General features: G+C 46.4%; 1 protein-coding gene across 6 annotated transcripts in view; it reads left to right on the forward strand.

Moving 5' to 3' along the window:
• LIMK2 (LIM domain kinase 2) overlaps positions 1-17,925 on the forward strand; it is a 45,613-nt gene that overhangs the window by 22,601 nt on the left and 5,087 nt on the right. For 5 of the 6 annotated variants that reach the window (XM_084648733.1, XM_084648736.1, XM_084648737.1 and 2 more), the window contains 12 exons: positions 2,081-2,216; positions 4,137-4,246; positions 5,046-5,234; positions 5,814-5,919; positions 6,960-7,156; positions 7,967-8,153; positions 11,536-11,622; positions 12,459-12,590; positions 12,909-12,965; positions 13,176-13,241; positions 14,193-14,367; positions 17,047-17,102. In XM_084648733.1, coding sequence (XP_084504859.1) covers positions 2,081-2,216; positions 4,137-4,246; positions 5,046-5,234; positions 5,814-5,919; positions 6,960-7,156; positions 7,967-8,153; positions 11,536-11,622; positions 12,459-12,590; positions 12,909-12,965; positions 13,176-13,241; positions 14,193-14,367; positions 17,047-17,102 — 1,498 coding nt within the window. The remainder of the gene's footprint in view (positions 1-2,080; positions 2,217-4,136; positions 4,247-5,045; positions 5,235-5,813; positions 5,920-6,959; positions 7,157-7,966; positions 8,154-11,535; positions 11,623-12,458; positions 12,591-12,908; positions 12,966-13,175; positions 13,242-14,192; positions 14,368-17,046; positions 17,103-17,925) is intronic. The other variant, XM_084648738.1, reaches the window with a different exon arrangement.

The following is a 17,925-nucleotide window of genomic DNA, read 5'->3' on the forward strand; positions in this document are numbered from 1 at the left end:
GGTGGAGTGTATGCATACCATTATGAGGGTGTAACTCTTACAGTGCCCCAGGTCTGGAGGCTGTAATAACAAATGCACTGTGTATCTTAAGGCACAAAGAGTCTCCTCCTGCTAATGAAATTGTCAGGGCCTATTGCACATATCAAAGCTCTGTCCCCTCATGAGGGAAAAGGATTTGCACTCCCCAAGCTGGGAGCATCTCTATGTTCACAACATTCATGAACCATTAATCTAGTTTGGGAGGAGAAGTTTATTCATCCATGGGGGGAGGGGGGGGGGAAATGGCTCCAAATGCCTCTTACAATGAAGTCACTTCCCTCAAACCACTGGCTATCTGTAAGCAATTTCATCTTGTTCCTTCTGCATCCATGTGAATGGAATGAAAGTGGATTTTCATGTTGAGGCAAAATCTGGTTTTCCTCTCGAATATGCACATTCCAATTTTATCTCTACTAGCTGGAATTCCCAAGTGGAAGCTTAGCACAAATTAACTTAAACTTCCAGGAAGAGTCTTAAGGTAGTGCTTGTGTGAAGGATGACAGGGTGATGCTGATGGCAGAGAGTCTATCTGCAAGGTAACTGTAGTAATTTCCTTCCCAAGGACCTGGGAATTTTATCTTTAGGAGGTGAGAGCGAATTTGTCTCCATGGTCTCAGGACTGGTTTACACTGAAAAGTTAGGTCAACAGATTACGCTGCTCAGGGTTGTGTAAAAAGCCATACCTCTGAGCGACATAGTTAACATGACTTAACTCCTGGCATAGACAGCACTAGATTGACACTTATTCTGTCAACCTAGCTGTCGCCTCTCCACGAGGTGGATTAATTAGGGTGATGGGAGAACCCTTCCCAGGGCTGTAATGAGTGGGTACACTGAAGCACTACAGCAGTGCTGCTGCAGTTGTCCCCCTGTAGTGTTTTAAGTGTAGATTAGCCTTCAGTCTTTGGCCCCTCTGCTGCCAAGGGAGTCAGTCAGTGCCAGTAGTGCCATAGACATCTCCTGTGAATTGGTCTAAAATTGCAAGTACGTAAGAACGGCCCAGTATCCTGTCTTCTGGTAGTGGCCAGTGCCAGGTGTGTTAGAGGGAATGAACAGAACAGGTAATGATCAAGTGATCCACCCCTTCCCCCCCCCCCCCCAATCGCTCAGTCTCAGCTTCTGGCAAACAGAGGCTAGGGAAACCAAGTAGATGATAGTCTTGGTCACTACCAGCCAGGATAAGATTTTATCCCATTACTAATGGTGAGGCCGTCCAATGCCTGCCTCATGGATCTTAATGAAAATGTCATGTTAGTAAAGCTGTTGCTACTCTAAATGATTCAAGGTATTCTTTTAATCTGTCTAGTGCTGTGCACGATCATGTGAATGGCTAGTCTTGCTTCTCAGGTTGAGGGGTAAATGTGTACTGCCCTGGGCAACAGGGTGTTCAGCATGCATTTTTCAGCAACACCCCCACCTGTACAGGCCGCCTAGCTCAATGAACGTCACATGATGCGAACTGAGGAAAGGGGGAGAGAGCATTTAAAAGAAAAATCTTTCTTTCTACTCCAGTGCATCTGCTAAGAACATAACAGTAATGCGCTTAAGGAGCAGCGGAAGGAGCCTGCAGATTTGGATTCCATTTTGTATTTTTGCTGCAGATTTTCCTTTTCGGCAAATTGTTCAATCTCTGTGCCTATTTCTTCATCTGTAAAATGAGGCTGATTATATTTGTCTGCTTGACAAAGATTTTAAGGCTAAATTTATGTCTGAAGTGCATTGAAACCCTTGGCTGGAAGATGCTCTAGAAGTACTAAATCTTTCCTTGGGGTCGGTTATCGACATGAGGAAGGAGAGTGAATACCTGCAGCATCCACTACTTTATGTGAATAAACATGAGCTTAAAAGGATAAATGTCTTGTGAAGCTCATTCTTCAAAGGATAAAGTATTACACAAAAAATTCAGGAGCAGAATTCCTGCTCACTACAGGGTTCCTTCTGCTTGGGGTGATTTTTAAAGACTGGCTGGAGGAAAACTAACTCTGACTGGGGCTAGTCCATGATGAACAGTTGCTAGCCATGTCCCTTTGTCATCCTCTAGGTGCTCTGAATGTCAGGACCCCCTCACTAACTGGTACTATGAAAAGGATGGGAAGCTCTATTGTCACAAAGACTACTGGGGGAAATTTGGGGAATCTTGCCATGGCTGCTCTTTGTTGATGACTGGACCTGTGATGGTAAGGACTCTGCTATGCCTCTTTCTGCCCAGCCACCCCTGACTGACAGGAGTGTCAGTCACCAGGTACCCTGGTGACTGCAGCAGACTGGGGGTTTTAGTCTTAAAATTCAACTGTTGATATGAAGTGTTAAAGGTATGCACAATCTATGCGTCTTTTGGGATATAGATGACTTTAAGTAGGCCAACTTGTGAAGGAGGGGTGTGAGGACCAGAAGCGTTTTGGGGAAGATGACAAGGAGCTGAAATGCATAGAACCCAACAAGATGAGGCAAAACACTTTCCGTCCTGCTCCCAAGCTGTGCGTCAATGAAAGTGATGTTAAGGGAACTGAGACGCTCTTGTCGCCTGATTCTCAAGCTCCTCTAGAGGAGTTAGTCTCATATCCAGTGAGGGGTTACACTTTTCTTTGCCTTATGAAAGGCTGCAATTGTCAATTTGCAGTCTTACGCTGTCTACATTACAAATTACTTCAGTATAACTTAATCCACTCCCCGAGTGATGTAAGTTTTATAATGACCGAAGCACCGGTGTGGACAGCGCTATGTCGGCAGGAGAGCTTCTCCTGCTGACATAGATACTGCTGCTCATGGAGGCAGGAGTTAAGCCGACTGAAGAACTCTCTCCCATCGGCCAAGAGCAGCAGTTCTCAACCAAGAGTCCGGGGCCCCCTGGGGGGCTGTGAGCAGACTTCAGGGGGTCCACCAAGCAGGGTCAGTGTTACTCTCTGGGATCCAGGGCAGAAAGCTGAAGCCCCATCATGCAGGGCTGAAGCTCAGGGCCCTGAACCCCACCACCTAAGGCTCAAGCCGAAGCCTGAGCAATTTAGCTTGGTGGGACCCCTGTGGTATGGGGCCATGGGCAGTTGTCATACTTGCTACGCCCTAATGCTCGCCCTGGCTTGTATATGCAGAAAAACAGTTGTGGCACTGGTGGGCTGTGGAGTTTTTACAGTATATTTGGGGGGGGGGGGGTCAGCAAGAAAAAAAGTTGAGAACCCCTGGCTTAGAGCATCTTCACCAGAAGCACTACAGTGCTGCTGCTGTAGTGTAGATTTAGTGTAGTGTAGATGCTGCTGTAGTGTAGGTTTAGACTGAAGCATTTCTGAAGCTACATGATAAAATGGGACCATGTCTAAAAATGGCTTTCCAAGCCCTCTAGTGGCTGGATGCAGAGCCACAGTCCCTCAAGCATTTCTAAATGATCGAGCACCTCTCACATGTTCGAGTGTAACAAAATATTGTCTTGCCCCAAGTAACCCACCAAAATGGAAATCCTAACCCTCTTAAATCAATCTTTGTCAAGAATGAAAAGTATCCAATATTTAGGTAGGCTAAATAAAAGCAGTATATTGTGTACCAGCCAACAAACACTATTCTGGAGGCAGTACCGATATCTGCTAGTGAAAATAGTGCAGATGAATTCTCACTATTAATGGAATTTTGGCAAAATACAAACAGTAGGGAACGGTCTCATGTAAGAACTATTGCAAACCATGGAATATGAACAAGCCAATTTTTTTTTTAAGAAGTCGTCTCTGGTTTCTGGTAGCTGGCGGCAGTAGCTGAATCTTGTGCATTAATACTAGTCTTGCAAAATCATCTCTCAGATTTATCAATTAAGGCTTAATATCTACTCTCGCCTGTATCGTAACTAGTGGGAAGTCTAATATTCACTCAAATACCTACTTTGCTCCAGGCTAATAAAATTTAAGAGCAGTGTACTGTAACCAAGGCACTGAGGGAGGGGATTTAGCAAAGGCAGGGTGGATTTGCATTGCTCTGTCCGGTATTTAAGAATGAACGCTGCTTAGTCTTGGAGTCCATGTAGACTTCTGTTAGTAGGTGCAGTTATTGCTTCCCAAGCCCCGATTTAACAGTGTCCTCTCCTTGATCAGAACTTCCTCTGCTTGTCTGTGTAGGTGGCTGGAGAATACAAGTACCATCCTGAATGCTTTGCTTGTATGAGTTGCAAAGTAATCATTGAAGATGGAGACACGTATGCACTAGTACAACACTCCACACTCTACTGGTAAGATCGGGCACATGACACTCCATTGCTGTCCTGTTAAAATGATCCTGTGGTACTGTGCGCTCCATTGCCTGCTGTACGTGCAAATCACTTCCCCATTCTGTCTAGTGGGTCAGTGTGGTTTAAACACAGATGGATGTTGAAAAATTGGAGAGGCTTCAGAGGGTTCTCAATCATAAGAATGATTAAAGGATCATAAAACATGCCTTATGGTGATGGATTCAAGGATCTAATCTCTTTATCTTAATAGAGAAACGGTTAAAGTGTGACTAGATTAGTCTAGAAGTATCTGCATATGGATCACATTGAATAATGGACTCTTTAATCGAACAGAGAAAGGTACAATGTGGTCCAATGGCTGGAAGCTGAAGCTAGACAAATTCAGACTAGAAATAAGGTGTAAATGGTGAGAGTAATTAACCATTGGAACAATTTACCAACAGTAGTGGTGGATTCTTCATTCCTGACTATTTTTAAATCGAGAGGATGTTTTTCTAAACCTTGTGTTCTAGGAATTATTTTGGGGAAGTTCTATCCTCTTGCTTATACAGGGGATGAACTAGATGATCAGGCTAGATGAACGCAGTGGTCCCTTCTGGCCATGGAATCTATGAATCTGTAAACACCAGAATGGAATGATCAAGTACATTTCTAGGGGTAGGGGAGCACTGCTTGAAGCCTTGATAGCTGATAAGAACAATCACATTGTTCCAACCTTTTGGGGCAGCAGGATCCGGCTACGTAGGTTGGCAAGAAGGGATGGGAAATGGCCAGTGACTCTCCTCTGTTCTTTCTGTAGTGGAAAATGCCATAACCAGATTGTGCTGACACCAATGATAGAAACTCTCTCCACGGAATCTCTGCGTGAACAGCTACCATATACACTGACCCTCATCTCTATGCCTGCAGCCACTGATGGCAAGAGAGGGTTCTCTGTGGCTGTCGAAAGTGGCTGCTCCAGCTATGCCACCAGTGTCCAGGTGAAAGAGTGAGTACGAAGAGGCCGTAATAGCTACATTAGTTGTAATTGTGCAGAGGTATCTGGGCAAAGGAAAGTGGGAGCTTCTGACTAACTTTTATTTCTATGAGAATCTCTCCAGTTGCTGAAATAGAATTTCTCATTCAGTGACCATGTGGTAGGAATGAGATGCAAATGAAACCATGAGTGTTTCTTGGTGGGGCAGTCTTTTTTGTTCTCCCACATTGTTATGGCTAACTGAAACTGTGGGATTCTCCCCGGTCCAGAAAAAAATTACAGGATTATAGCAGTAACAAATAAAGAAGCTAGTTACCTTTCTCTATGGCTTAGCTACTGTTTGTTTCCCTTTCCTGTGGGTATACGAGAAGGTCCTTTATTCGCCAAGCTTGCTGAGGTCTGGGCACCTCAGAGAATGCTTACTGTCACAGCTTAGTGTTATCTCACATTAGCAGACCTGAGAACACTTCACTTATTTCTGGATCCTAAAAGGGAAGAACACTTGCTGGGAAGTAGAGATCCATTGAACTTCTGGTAATCTGTGTTTAGGCAGATTCTCCAGCATGACTCTTTCCTTTGACTTTGATTTAGAGTCAACAGAAGACATATTAGCCCCGATGTCCAAAATGCCATCCACTCTGGAGACCGGATCCTGGAAATCAATGGAGTCCCTATTCGCACATTACGAGTGGAGGAAGTAGGTTTAGTTTTATCTTGAGTAATCCTAAAGTCTATACTCCAGACTGATACCCCGCTCCCCCCCACCCCTTCTACCTTGGGACTTTTTTTACAATATTCCCCCCATAGCAGTGCCTACTGCGTGGGGCTGTAATGCTGTCATTGATTTGTACTACAGAACAATCCATTGGCTCTGAATGCAAGAGTAAGCTTTTGCGGCCTCTTAGTTTGGAGTCAGCATCTAAGCTCCATTGGGGAGGGGAAGGTGGCAGCTGGGAGAGGGCAGTTAAGAAGCAGTTTAGAATAGAGGAGGTGAACCTCAACAATTAGTAAGTGGTTAAGGAAGCCTGGAGTGCAGGTTGTCTCAAAGGGAAAGAGTTTGACCAAGTGACTGAGTTGAAGGCAGTGTACATGTATCATCAGCCAGACCTGTTTTGAGAGAGGACAGCTGCCAGGCATTGTCAATTGAGAGTGTATCTGGAAGCTGTGTATGGTGTAGCAAGCGACCAGTTTTCTGTCTTCATTTACTATATTAAATGCTTTATACAGCTAATCACTTTCAAGGTCATGCTTGAGCACTCAGTGCATGATATTAGGCTACCCTTTTGGTCGCTAGACAAATACTTTTTGTCTGCTGTTGATGTTGGCTAATACCTTGAGCCTTCTCTTCTAAAGCAGAATAATTAGATCTGGGTTTAGACACCTGGATAGCTTTACATTTCCCTTATAAAAGTGTATTGATCAGCGTTAGGCATGATCTCCATATTCTTGGACTTGCTTTCTTCAGTGTAACATGTGGCCTCATTCCAGAAAAATAGTGAGTTGGGTCTCCTGTAGCTGATCAGAGCGGAAGAGGCACTAGCTAGAATGAAGATCTACATGCTGCTAGACTGACTGGTCTGGTGGACACTTAAATTGTGTGTAACTAAAACACAGCCACAGTGACCTGGTTGAGGCACTGTAGATTCTAGTGGTCTACTGAAGGACATCCAGGTGGCTTCATGTTTCTACAACAGTCCCCTTCAAAGGCTCTTACCCTGCTCTTGGATTTGTGTTCAGGTGGAGGACCTGATTCGCAGGACAAGCCAGACACTTCAGCTGCTCATAGAACATGACCCTGTCTCTCAGCGACTAGACAGACTGCGTCTGGACCCTAGGCTCCCAACCCACATAAAAACCACCACCACCTCGCGCTCCATTTCCCCATTGGACATTACGGGGAATCTGGAAAGAACACTGCACAGGCACTCCCTCAGGTACCAAACCCTAGGAAAACTGCACTGCAGCTAGTGCGTCTAGAGCAGCAGTTGCCAATCTTCTGAGAAACTGTTTTTTCTAGACTCTGAGAATACCACCACTGACTGTCGCCTCTCCTCTAGCTATGTGTGTTTTAGCACACCCTGGAGCCTGGGCTGTACAATGCTCAGTCTTGCAATTGCAAATGGCTGAGTCATGGCCAAGCCTGCAATGAAGCATTGCCCAGGAGATGAAGCTGCAGATCCCTTCAGTCATTCTCTATGGACTCCCCTTCAGGCTGGCTTGTTTAACAGTGTTTAGACTGTTAAATAAAGGCTGAATTATGGGCTCTAAATCTGCTAACCACTTGAAATAAAAAATTGAAAAGTCAGATTTTGCCAGGCTCAGATGGCTGTGATGAGAGCTTACCCCTCAGGGACTGGCCCATGCTAAGTGAGGCTTGGGTCTTCAATGTTAGAAAACCTGCCCTCCCCATACTGGGGTCCTCTGTCCCCCACCGACTTCCTTCATCTTACAAAAATTGCAGATCATCCAGAGTCACTTCCCTGACACCTGAATCCCTTGCTCAGAACGATCAGGAGTTGTTCCTTGTAAGGTGGAAGTCGGAATGCAAATGGATAGAGATGTGGAGGCTGGCCAGCGTTGACATTACTGTTGGCTCACTCAGGAATTTAGGTACATGCTGCAGCACCTTCCACATCCGCAGAATTGCGGGAAGCTAGTGAGCTGGATGGTTACTAGCATGCACTCATTTAGGGTAATACCTTCCTTGCAGCTGACCTAATCCTCCTGTTGGTTTCACTCTCCAGGCGAAGTAACAGTATTTCCAAGTCTCCTGGACCCAGCTCCCCAAAGGAACCTCTCATTTTGAGCCGTGACATCAGTCGCTCTGAATCTCTGCACTCCTCCTCCAGCTATTCCCAGCAGATCTTCCGGCCCTGTGATCTGACACATGGCGAAGTACTGGGGAAAGGGTTCTTTGGACAAGTTATCAAGGTGAGTGGGCAAAACCATGACCCATGAACTTACTGCCAAATTCCCAACTGAGAGGATATGCCTCTTACAGAAACTTTCAAATGTCACAACAAAATCTTGAGTGACTTTTATTTCCTTCCCAGTAGCATGCTTGGTCTGGGGGCTTGATTGGCTGTTTCACCATATTCACAGTTCTCTCTTCTCTTGTACTCACTCAGCTTGAGTGTAGCTGGTATCCTGGAGAGATGGCTTACATTCTGCTGGAGAGTTTGACTGTCCTGTTTAAATTGCAGCCAGTCTAACAAGCATCTAGTGTGCTGAGGTGTTTGTGTATAACCAGAGCTGCAGAGTGAATGGGTCACACCTCAGTCAAGGGGGCAAGAGGAAGACTCACTGTTACGTTAATTATGTCTTCCTGAAGGTGCTCACTCAATCTCCCAATTCAATATTGTGGAGTTCCCTCGGTGCAAGAGTCTGTGCTAGACAGACTGGGACTTACAAGGGGTCCAGTGACCGTTACTGTGGTAAACTGTTTAACAGTCTAACTCTACTCCCCTGAGGATTGACCACATCTGTGCACAAGTCCCTTTGAGAACAAAAAGCTCTTGCAATAGTAACTCTACTCTCCACTTCCCTGTATTAACTGTCTGATCTTCGCCATGGAGCGTGGACCCTTCAGGAGCACCTTCCCTGGCATTCTGCAGCAACAGATTTCCTCCCGACCCCTGTAACTGGAGTTTCTGCAGTCTGCTCGGGTTTCTGGTATTACTGTAGCTGACCCTTGAGTCAGTTTCCTGAACGCTATCTACCTTCCAAGGGCCAGTGTGACCTCTTCAGTACCCTAATCTCTATCCTACTATGCTGTGGGAATCAGTTTCTCCTTAACCACTGTTGTATCAATCCTCCTCCTGTGCTGCCTTGGGAATATGCCAGTGTGCTCTGGGATTCATAGCACTAAGTGTTCAATCTTTGATATGGTACTATACTAATTGGCATATTTCTTTTCTCTGCTCATAGACAAATAGCATGTCCAAGTAAGCAAACCTTTTCCTCTACAGCATGTCTTGCCATCTGCATCCCCATGGGGTTAACAGCACAGAGGCATTTCCTCTCGTGCTGGTGCATGCACTGGGAGATAAAATCTCCTCAGTGAGTTCCATAACGTTACTGTTCTTGTTAAGTTTGTTTGATACCAGCCTAAAGAGTCCATTTATGTCTTCATTACTTCCCTTCACTTCCCTTGCCTTTGTCACTGTGCTTTAGACACTTAAACCTCTTTGCGGAAGGTGATGGCATACTGCTCCTCAGCACTCTGCTAATGTTTGGATGTGTTACTTTGTATAGGAGCAAGAGAAGGGATGCTGTATTGCTGCCTGGTCCTGTTATCCACGGCAGAGTCTCCAGGCTTTCACACTCCACCTAGATCAGAGTAGCACTGAATTCTACTGCTCACCTTTGAATCTATGCAGCATTAGTGTGCACTGGTGTCAAGGCTGAATACAAGGGAGCTACCCCTTCTCTCCTCTTTCTTTCTCCCCCCCACCTTCATTTATCACAACTGGTCTTTCCATTAGAGCGGTTTCCCAGGTTCTCAGAGCTCGTGGCCCCTTTCCAGCCTAATGTTCTTTACAACACTTGTCTCCCAAGACCTTGAACTCTAAACATGAGCAGGTAAAGCTTTGTAGCCACAACATACCAGAAATTATTTAGTAAGCTTCACAAAACAGAGGTGCAAAAAGGACCCCATCACTGTGAGACTGAGCCTGTTTTTACTGATGTGCTATGTGCATTTCAGCTGGGGAGTTAGTTACTTTTGATCAGCAGTCAGTTGTGATGCTTCGTTTATAATTGTAATTGAAGAGAAGCTGGACTCTGCATTTCATTCTCTTATCTATGAGAACTTCCATGGCTTCTGCCACTACTGCAGAATTACTCCTTCAAGCCCCCCCACCCCCCAAAGAAGAAAAAAACAAAAACAAAACAAAAACAAAAACCTGAGCTCCTGGCTAATGTAAGTTGCCAGGGTCTCCCAACAGAGGCTTGTCTTTAATAGCCAAGTCAGCACTGCTGACTGAATCACTGTTTCTTGCATGATGGGGGTTGGTCGTTCCACTGCTTTTCTCTTTGGGTCACCAGGAGAATAGTCCTGCAGCTGGATCTCATGTTCCTCAATGCTGAGTTGAGGGCCTGAGAGTTTCTGGTGGGTTCTTCAGTTCCCACAAAGTCTGAAACAGGAAAGCTATTCTGGTTTCCTCTCTGAGATTAAGACCAATTTCCAAATGTTCTGTTGAAAGCTTCTACCCTGTTCTGTATGGACCGAACATTTATCATCTCTTTTGAGAGAAGAGGAGATTAGGTGCCCAGAAATGTAAGCGAAGTAGACTCTGCCACCCAAGCTGAATTACTGAAGGAGTCAGCAGCGGGAGAAGTTCTTCCAGAAAACCTGCAGTCGTGCTCTAAATCCAGTCAGGTTGATTTCGGTGTGAAAGGAGTTGCTGGTTAAAAGGCACCCAGATCCTCACAGAGCAATGTGAAAAAAGTCAGGAATCTTTGGGTAAGACTTTAACAACTTTCATGAAGGACCTGGCACAGGTTTTCAGGCATTTAAGAGCATGGTGGACTGAGACACAATGAAGCCATGAGGCTTTAGGTACTGTCTCACATGTCATCACCTTGGTGCCATCCTTGGAGATTGCAGTGCACTGTTCACACCAAATGTGGAACCTTGACTGCTTGCTGTCACAACTAGACAGTCTCCAGTTGTGCATCTCCACACAGCATTGCAAAAGAACAAGTTTTCAATAAGCCCATCAGAAACCTAGCACTTGCTGGAAGCTACGTGACAGCAGGGATATCTGTTGACTTGGTGTGAATTGCTTAGTAGTTGTTCTTGATCCATGAAAAAGGGAATCATTCTCAGTAATTTCACGAATACAAGCTGAAGTGGTTGGTTAAGGTCTGTGCCTGGGGACCTGCTTTTCATGTTTGTTCAGTGGTGCTTGTATGGTTTAAGGTAGTTCCAGGCACACGCAGGTGCAGGGTTAATACTGTTAGCAGAGGCTCTAGCAGCCTGCAGCACACATTCAGATCCTGCACTGATTAAAATTGGACCACTAACTGGGGTTCTTGGGATACAACAGTATTGTGGACTCAAAGGGCCACACTACAATGGGCCTTTGTGTGTCTATTTTCTCACTTTCAACTTACAGAATCTTGTTGGGGGGGGGTGGATTTTGGTGGCAGTTTCCTGCAACTCCCTGGACCTGGTCCATCTGAATTTCCTCTCTTCTCCCTGCTCAGGTGTGGAGGGAGATGTGACCCACAGTTTGGGAAACCCTGCTCTAAAGCATCTATAGGTTTCATAGGGCTTTCCTTCCTGCTGGACAGTGTCCATTTCCAACAGGTAACGCACAAAGCAACAGGGAAGGTGATGGTAATGAAGGAGCTGATTCGCTGCGATGAGGAAACCCAGAAGACTTTCTTGACAGAGGTAGGAGCAAGATCTCAAGTAAGGCCAGGCCAGTTGTGTGGGGGTTAGAGCTCCTCCCTGCCCCTTGGTAGTAATGCATACCAGTGATCTTAGCAGGGAAGCAGCATGTTGAGGAAGAACGGACCTGGTTGAAAATGTATGTCACAATTAGACATGACTGACTGATTCAGAAAACAAAAATGACTTCTTATTGAAAATTAATGAATAGGAAGTCTAAGAGGCACTCTAAGCCTAAGAGGCTATTTGGTTGAATTGTGCTTAGTGAATGTAAGTGTAAAACGTTGTAGGATGCATTCTGTACAGCGAGCTTTCCAGCATAAAACATCAATAGGAAACAGCTGACTCAATGACTAAGATCTGAAAGATGTTCCACTTAGTTACACCAGAGAAGAGGATTATTAAATCAACCAATTTGAATGGCTGCCGTCCTTGTTCCCCAAAGTCAGGCTTATCTGAAAAGTAACTTCCTAATGCTTCTCTTCCTAATCCCAAATGCTTCTTTTGAGGCCCTAACTGTCATAGAGCACACTCGCTGCAGTGTGGAAGTCTTGTCCACTAAACCATAACGAGCCTAGGAGCTCTCCAGCCTGATCACTCACTTTCAAGAATCAAGTGATAATGGACACAAAGGGGCAACAATGATCATTGAATTGCCTTAAAGTTGGGTTTTGAATGGACTTTCCTCTGATACCTTTGGTTGCTGCAGTGGGGCTCCACAGGAGGTATGTGCCCCTTCTCTCCCAGTGCAGGGACCAGTAAGTAAAGCTGCTGAGAATTTCAGGAAGGCCTGTACCAATCTTTCATGGGGGCTCGGGGGGATGTTTCTGCCTCCGCAGGTGAAAGTGATGCGCAGTTTGGATCACCCCAATGTGCTGAAGTTCATTGGTGTACTGTACAAGGACAAGAAGCTGAACCTTCTCACAGAATACATTGAAGGGGGGACTCTAAAGGACTTCCTCCGCAATGCAGTGAGTAAATGCCTCCTGGAGCATATATAGGCTTCCTGATGGCTCTCTGGCCAGTGTGAAATAGGTGCCCTGGCCACACAACACTGTCTTTCTGCTTCTGAGTGTCCACAAAGAGCCCAATTAGCTGGATTGTCTTCTCTCCTTTGAAGCTGATTCCTCCAGGTGAAGGGAAGCTTCCCCTGCTTGTGCCCATGCTGTAGCTGGCCTGTGAATAGATCATTCTGCTCTCCAGGACTGTATCATCTTTCTCAATCTAGCAGGAGGTGGCCAGCTAGTGAGATGAGACCTGATCACTCAGGAGTTGTCATTGTTTTGCAGGACCCTTTTCCTTGGCAGCAGAAGGTCAGCTTTGCCAAAGGAGTTGCTTCAGGAATGGTGAGTCAATCTTCTGTTGAGACTGCTTCTTCAGGATTCTGGGTTGAAGCATGGAGGGCTGATGTAATAGTATGTGTTATAATGGCCTGCAGAAGCTGTGTGGTAGCTAGGGAAATACTGAGCGCTTATACCAATGTTTTGAAGGGGTTAACTCCAAAGGATGTATTCACGAGACTTGCTCTAACGCTGTTTTCTGTCCCTCCTTTTCAGGCCTATTTGCACTCTATGTGTATCATCCACAGAGACCTGAATTCACATAACTGTCTGATCAAACTGGTGAGCTCTGGAACATGGTCCTTCCTTTGTCTTTTCACCTCTCCTCTCTCTGCTCTTCTACATGTAATGTTAACTTCCATGGACAAGCTAGGCCTTCTGGTTACTGTCCCTGGCAGCATGAAGACGATTCCTTCTTGTAAACCTAGTGTGTATCCCAGTTTTCATTTCAATGTCCCAATAAATGACAGTTCAACAACCTAATCTTTTACTTTCACCCCATTAATCCTGGTCCCACCCTTAAGTCCTCTCCCATTTTTAAACCCTTTATACTCTGTTGTAGCCTCTTCCCCACTAGTTGTTGCTTTGTGGAGCTATATACTTGGCTCTCCTAACCTTTGTCCATCAATTGCACCCACCATCCCTTTTGTTTCTACTCTGGTCGTTCATTTTGTCTCACTCATTGCCCAAGAATCCTGGGGGGTGTCTCCATATTTTAACATGCTGTGAGATCTCAGCTAAGGACTTCATTCCCCCAGCCCTGGCTCTCAGTGTCCCCTTAGTCTGAATATTGGATCTACCTCTGCGTGGCAAACCCCAAGGTCAAATCTGAGCAGAGAGTTTGCTAGGAAAGATTTCTGGGTACAATTAGATAAGCTGGATAGAGAGAGCCAAATGCATTATAGCAAATGTAAGCAAGTTAATGGAGTTAAAACTCCTCCTTCCCTGCATGAGGACTCATGGGCTGTCTTCTCTCCTTACTCACCCTCTCTGATCTGGTCTCCCTCTACCTCTTCCCCTACTCCCTAGGAGATTACTGGGCTCCAATGTTCACTGCATTCTTCCAGCTAGCTGCAGGAGGCTTCCTTATTGTCCGCCTGCAAAGCTGCGGCTATTATTACATTTAATGTGCAGTTTATAAGTGACAGGAAATATAATCACTCTGTGCTAATGAGTTACTTCTGGGAGGAGCTGAGGGGGAATCAGTTGTTTGTGATTAAATCCCTTGGCTAGGATAACACTGTGGTGGTTGCTGATTTTGGACTGTCACGGCTGATTATGGAAGAGAGAAAGAAGCCCACCCTGGAAAAACCATCTGTCAAGAAGCGAACCCTACGCAAGAGCGATAGGAAGAAGCGCTATACTGTGGTCGGGAACCCGTACTGGATGGCGCCGGAGATGTTAAATGGTAAGATGCTCATACTGTGGCAGGTGAGGAGCCACCTCCAGGCACGGGTGTAGGGATGACAGGATTACTGGAAACTCCCGCCATTGGCAGCAATCAAATCTATTAGCTGTCTTGGGCTTTAGACCTTCTAATACATGAGTTTCTTTCTTGTCAACACATCTGGTGAACATGCTTTCCCTTGCATGTCAGCCCTGCTAAACTTCCCTGCTGCCAGTAATGTAAGCAGCAAGAAATGGGGAGCCCATTCCCGGGAGTTGTCATGACTCTTTGGGAGGGGTAATGGGCCTATACCTGCTGCTATCCAGATATTAGAGGCAACAGAACAAGAGGCTTGAAACAATACGACTGGCTTTGAAATTCACTTCAGTCTTGTGTCTCTAACATCCTTAGGGATGCAGTGAATTGGCTGTGCTTCATAGAAATGAAGTACAATAGGACTGTGGGGCAAACCTGTAATGTTGAGTGTTGGACAGACTAGAGGGGAATCCCAGCTGTTGCGTGGGTCCCCCCACACTCAGTGAGGAGGGCAGTGGCTATATGTCTTGAGGGGCAGATCTTCCCTGGCACTGGGTTAAGGGCAAACCCGTGTCCCCAATTGGATCTGCTGCCTGTGTGGGACCTGAGTGAGGGGAGAATGCAAACTCAGCTACTTCTGGTGAATTGGGCCTCCTTGTGGCCAGGGCATGGCTGCAAGGCAAACACGTGAACAACTAGAACTGCCACTAAATCCTCCAGAAAGAGCAAACAGGGTCATGGTCGCACTATAAAGTAGTGTCCAGCTGACTTCAACATCAGGCTGTTCTTAGAAATCTCTTGGGAAAGGGAAGACTCTGGTTTTATGGCCTCTACCCTCCCAATCCTCTCCCCTATCCTGGCTGCTGTCTGCTACCACTTTCAATGCTGCTCTCTTCTTCCTCTGAGCTGTCGAGCCCTTCGGAGCCTGGCAATGTGTTATCCTGCTTTTCCAAGGCATTTAGAGTAGTGATGCAGGAACGCTAATGTATAACGTGCCTGGCACTTGCCAAGAGAACTGCCAGCTGTGTCCCCAAGGTAGCATATTAAAAAAGAGTCTGCTCTGATGTCCTATCCTGGGGTACCAGAGCTCTTCCCAGATGCAACCCTCGCTTGGCTCTGCCACAGTTCCATTCCTGGCTGTGGAGGGAGGCCTCTATCTCTACCTGGCCAGACCAGCCATGTGGATCCTGTCTGCTCGCAGAGGCCTGCTTTCCCTGTCTCAGCTCTCTGCTGTCTGAGATCATTAGTACTTAATTTATTAAGTCTGCAGTCACTGCAGCAGAAACTGGGCATCCAGCTTCCTCTGCGGCCAGCACTGGCTTAGCGTACCATAGAAATGCATTGAAAGGACCATCTGTGTGAATGGTAAAGGGTCTCTGTTTAGACATCAGCAGTCACTTGAACCCTGGGGCCCCGTTTAGGACTCTGCAATAGAACCCTCTCTCTTCCCTTGAGCTCCCTTTTCTGCCCTTGAAACTGGGGCTGTATTATAGGCCTTATGGAAACGAATTGTTTGTATGCGTAATGGCAGTGAAAGAGAGCTGATCTTAATGATGAACATTTTTTGGCTAGCCACAGACTGACTACAGCAGTGGCAGTTTCCACCCCTGCCTCTCCACTGTGCTGCTTGTTCTCTCTGAACTAACCTCTGTCTAAGCAGTCCTTCGGCTCCATGGCCCATTCCCTTCTCTGCAGTCTGTGGATAATGCCAGTTATGGTGGAGGCTCCTGTGATAACTGAAGCCAACAACCTGTTGTTGGATGGTGTCTGTCATCCAGCTAAGATACTGTCCCCATTTCCCAGGCTCTGGCAGGAATATGGTTGGTGCACAAACTTCCTTGTGGTGGTCTGTCAAAAGTTGCCATGGAACCTTTACTGCTTTATTCTGCTGCCTGGAATCCTGCTCGTGCCTCACTCTTGCAGTAACATGCTTCCATTCCTGCAGTGGGGAATACACCTGACCTTTCCAGGCTGCATCCAGTAAGTTTGGAGCCAGCAAGTGAATTTATTCACTGCTACTTTAAGCCAGCACCACAACAGTTAATCAGAAATGCTCAACAAAGGCTGGCGGTGCCAAAACCAGAGAGCTCTGCCCTCAGAGCATCCCTTCAGAAACATGGAATGCGGGAGGGCTGTTGGCTACTTCAGCCTGTACCTGCATGATAAAGAACAGCTAAGGAGGGCATTGAACATAAGACATAATTGTTTTTTATTCACTCATTTCCTTGCAAAATAAGCACAGGGGAGCAGCCACCAGGCTCTGAAACTAGATTCAGCTGCTCTAGATGTACATGAATTGCTACTTTGCCATGCTAGAAACCCTCGTGCTCCCCCACATCAGTGACTAACCCCAGCTCTGCCTGGGGAACCAATCTAGCCTTGTAAAATGGTCCTGGGTGCATCTGTGCAGGCAGGGAAACCTCTTCCCCCACCCTTACCAGGATGCCGCTGAGAAAAAAGTCACATTTTACTTGGCTGAGCACGGCTTTGCTTGACTCCACTTCGGAGCACTCGCTGGCCCGCTAGGCTGCCTGGGCCTGGATTGGGACTCTGCACTCCTTCCTGGTGCTGGCATAGAGGCTGCTGCATCATGGGATGCTATTCGGCCTGACTGTGCTAGGAACCCCCCAGCTCACAAAGTCGCCTGTCTTGTATTTCCTGCAGGGCAGAGTTACGATGAGACTGTGGACATCTTCTCGTTTGGGATAGTTCTCTGTGAGGTAAGTCCAGGCTGCACTAGGGTGTCCAGGGGGTCTGAGCAAGAGGCCTGTTAAACATCACCAGGGTCCTACCTCTTCCTCTCCATACAAAACAGAAGGCAGCTCTGTGCAGCTGAGTCTGGGGTTCCTGACTCAGATGTACTGTGGCTAGGACTAGAGTCTGGGGAGTTACACTTTGCATGCCCATCTCACGCCCACAAGTGAGGAGGTGGGAGGGAAGAAGGCACTTATTGCTCTGTTGATGCAGTTCCCTCCTTAAACTTAGAGCCGGTGCTGGGAAGGAGACAATCTGGCTCTAGTGCAAAAATCTTGGAATTTAGGTGACATCTTCCAGCAACATGGGAGCTTAGAGTTGAGATTCCTTCTCCCTCCTCCTGAACCCTGGGTCTCCAGCTTGTAACTAGCCATAATAATTCAGGGCCTTTTGTAAGAGTGGGATTGGACATTAGCAAGGTGGTCAAAATCTGTCTGAAGGTGAAAAGTGGGGCTTACTTCGCAGATCCCATTTCTGGAAGGAATCTGTCTGGTCTGGCTGCACAGCCAGACTTCTCTGCCCCACTCCTGCTGTGTGTAGAGAATAGGCCATCTCTTTTCTCCATGATATGAATGTCTGATGCAGATCATAGAACCAATATCCTGTGTGCCTAAAACGTCTCCCCACCTCCTTCCCTTGCATCACCAGACTGTTCCAAAAGGAAAGTGCAGCCTTTTAAAGTACCCAGCGTGTATAGAAGTGAAAGCAATCAGGGCTGGCAGGGAGACCAGAATTGGAGTTTTCCTCTTAATGCTTGGGTGGCGAATATGGAAAAAATGTCCTATGCAT

Source organism: Lepidochelys olivacea (genome assembly GCF_965140295.1).
Source record: "Lepidochelys olivacea isolate rLepOli2 genome assembly, chromosome: 15".
NCBI classification, from domain to species: Eukaryota; Metazoa; Chordata; order Testudines; family Cheloniidae; genus Lepidochelys; species Lepidochelys olivacea.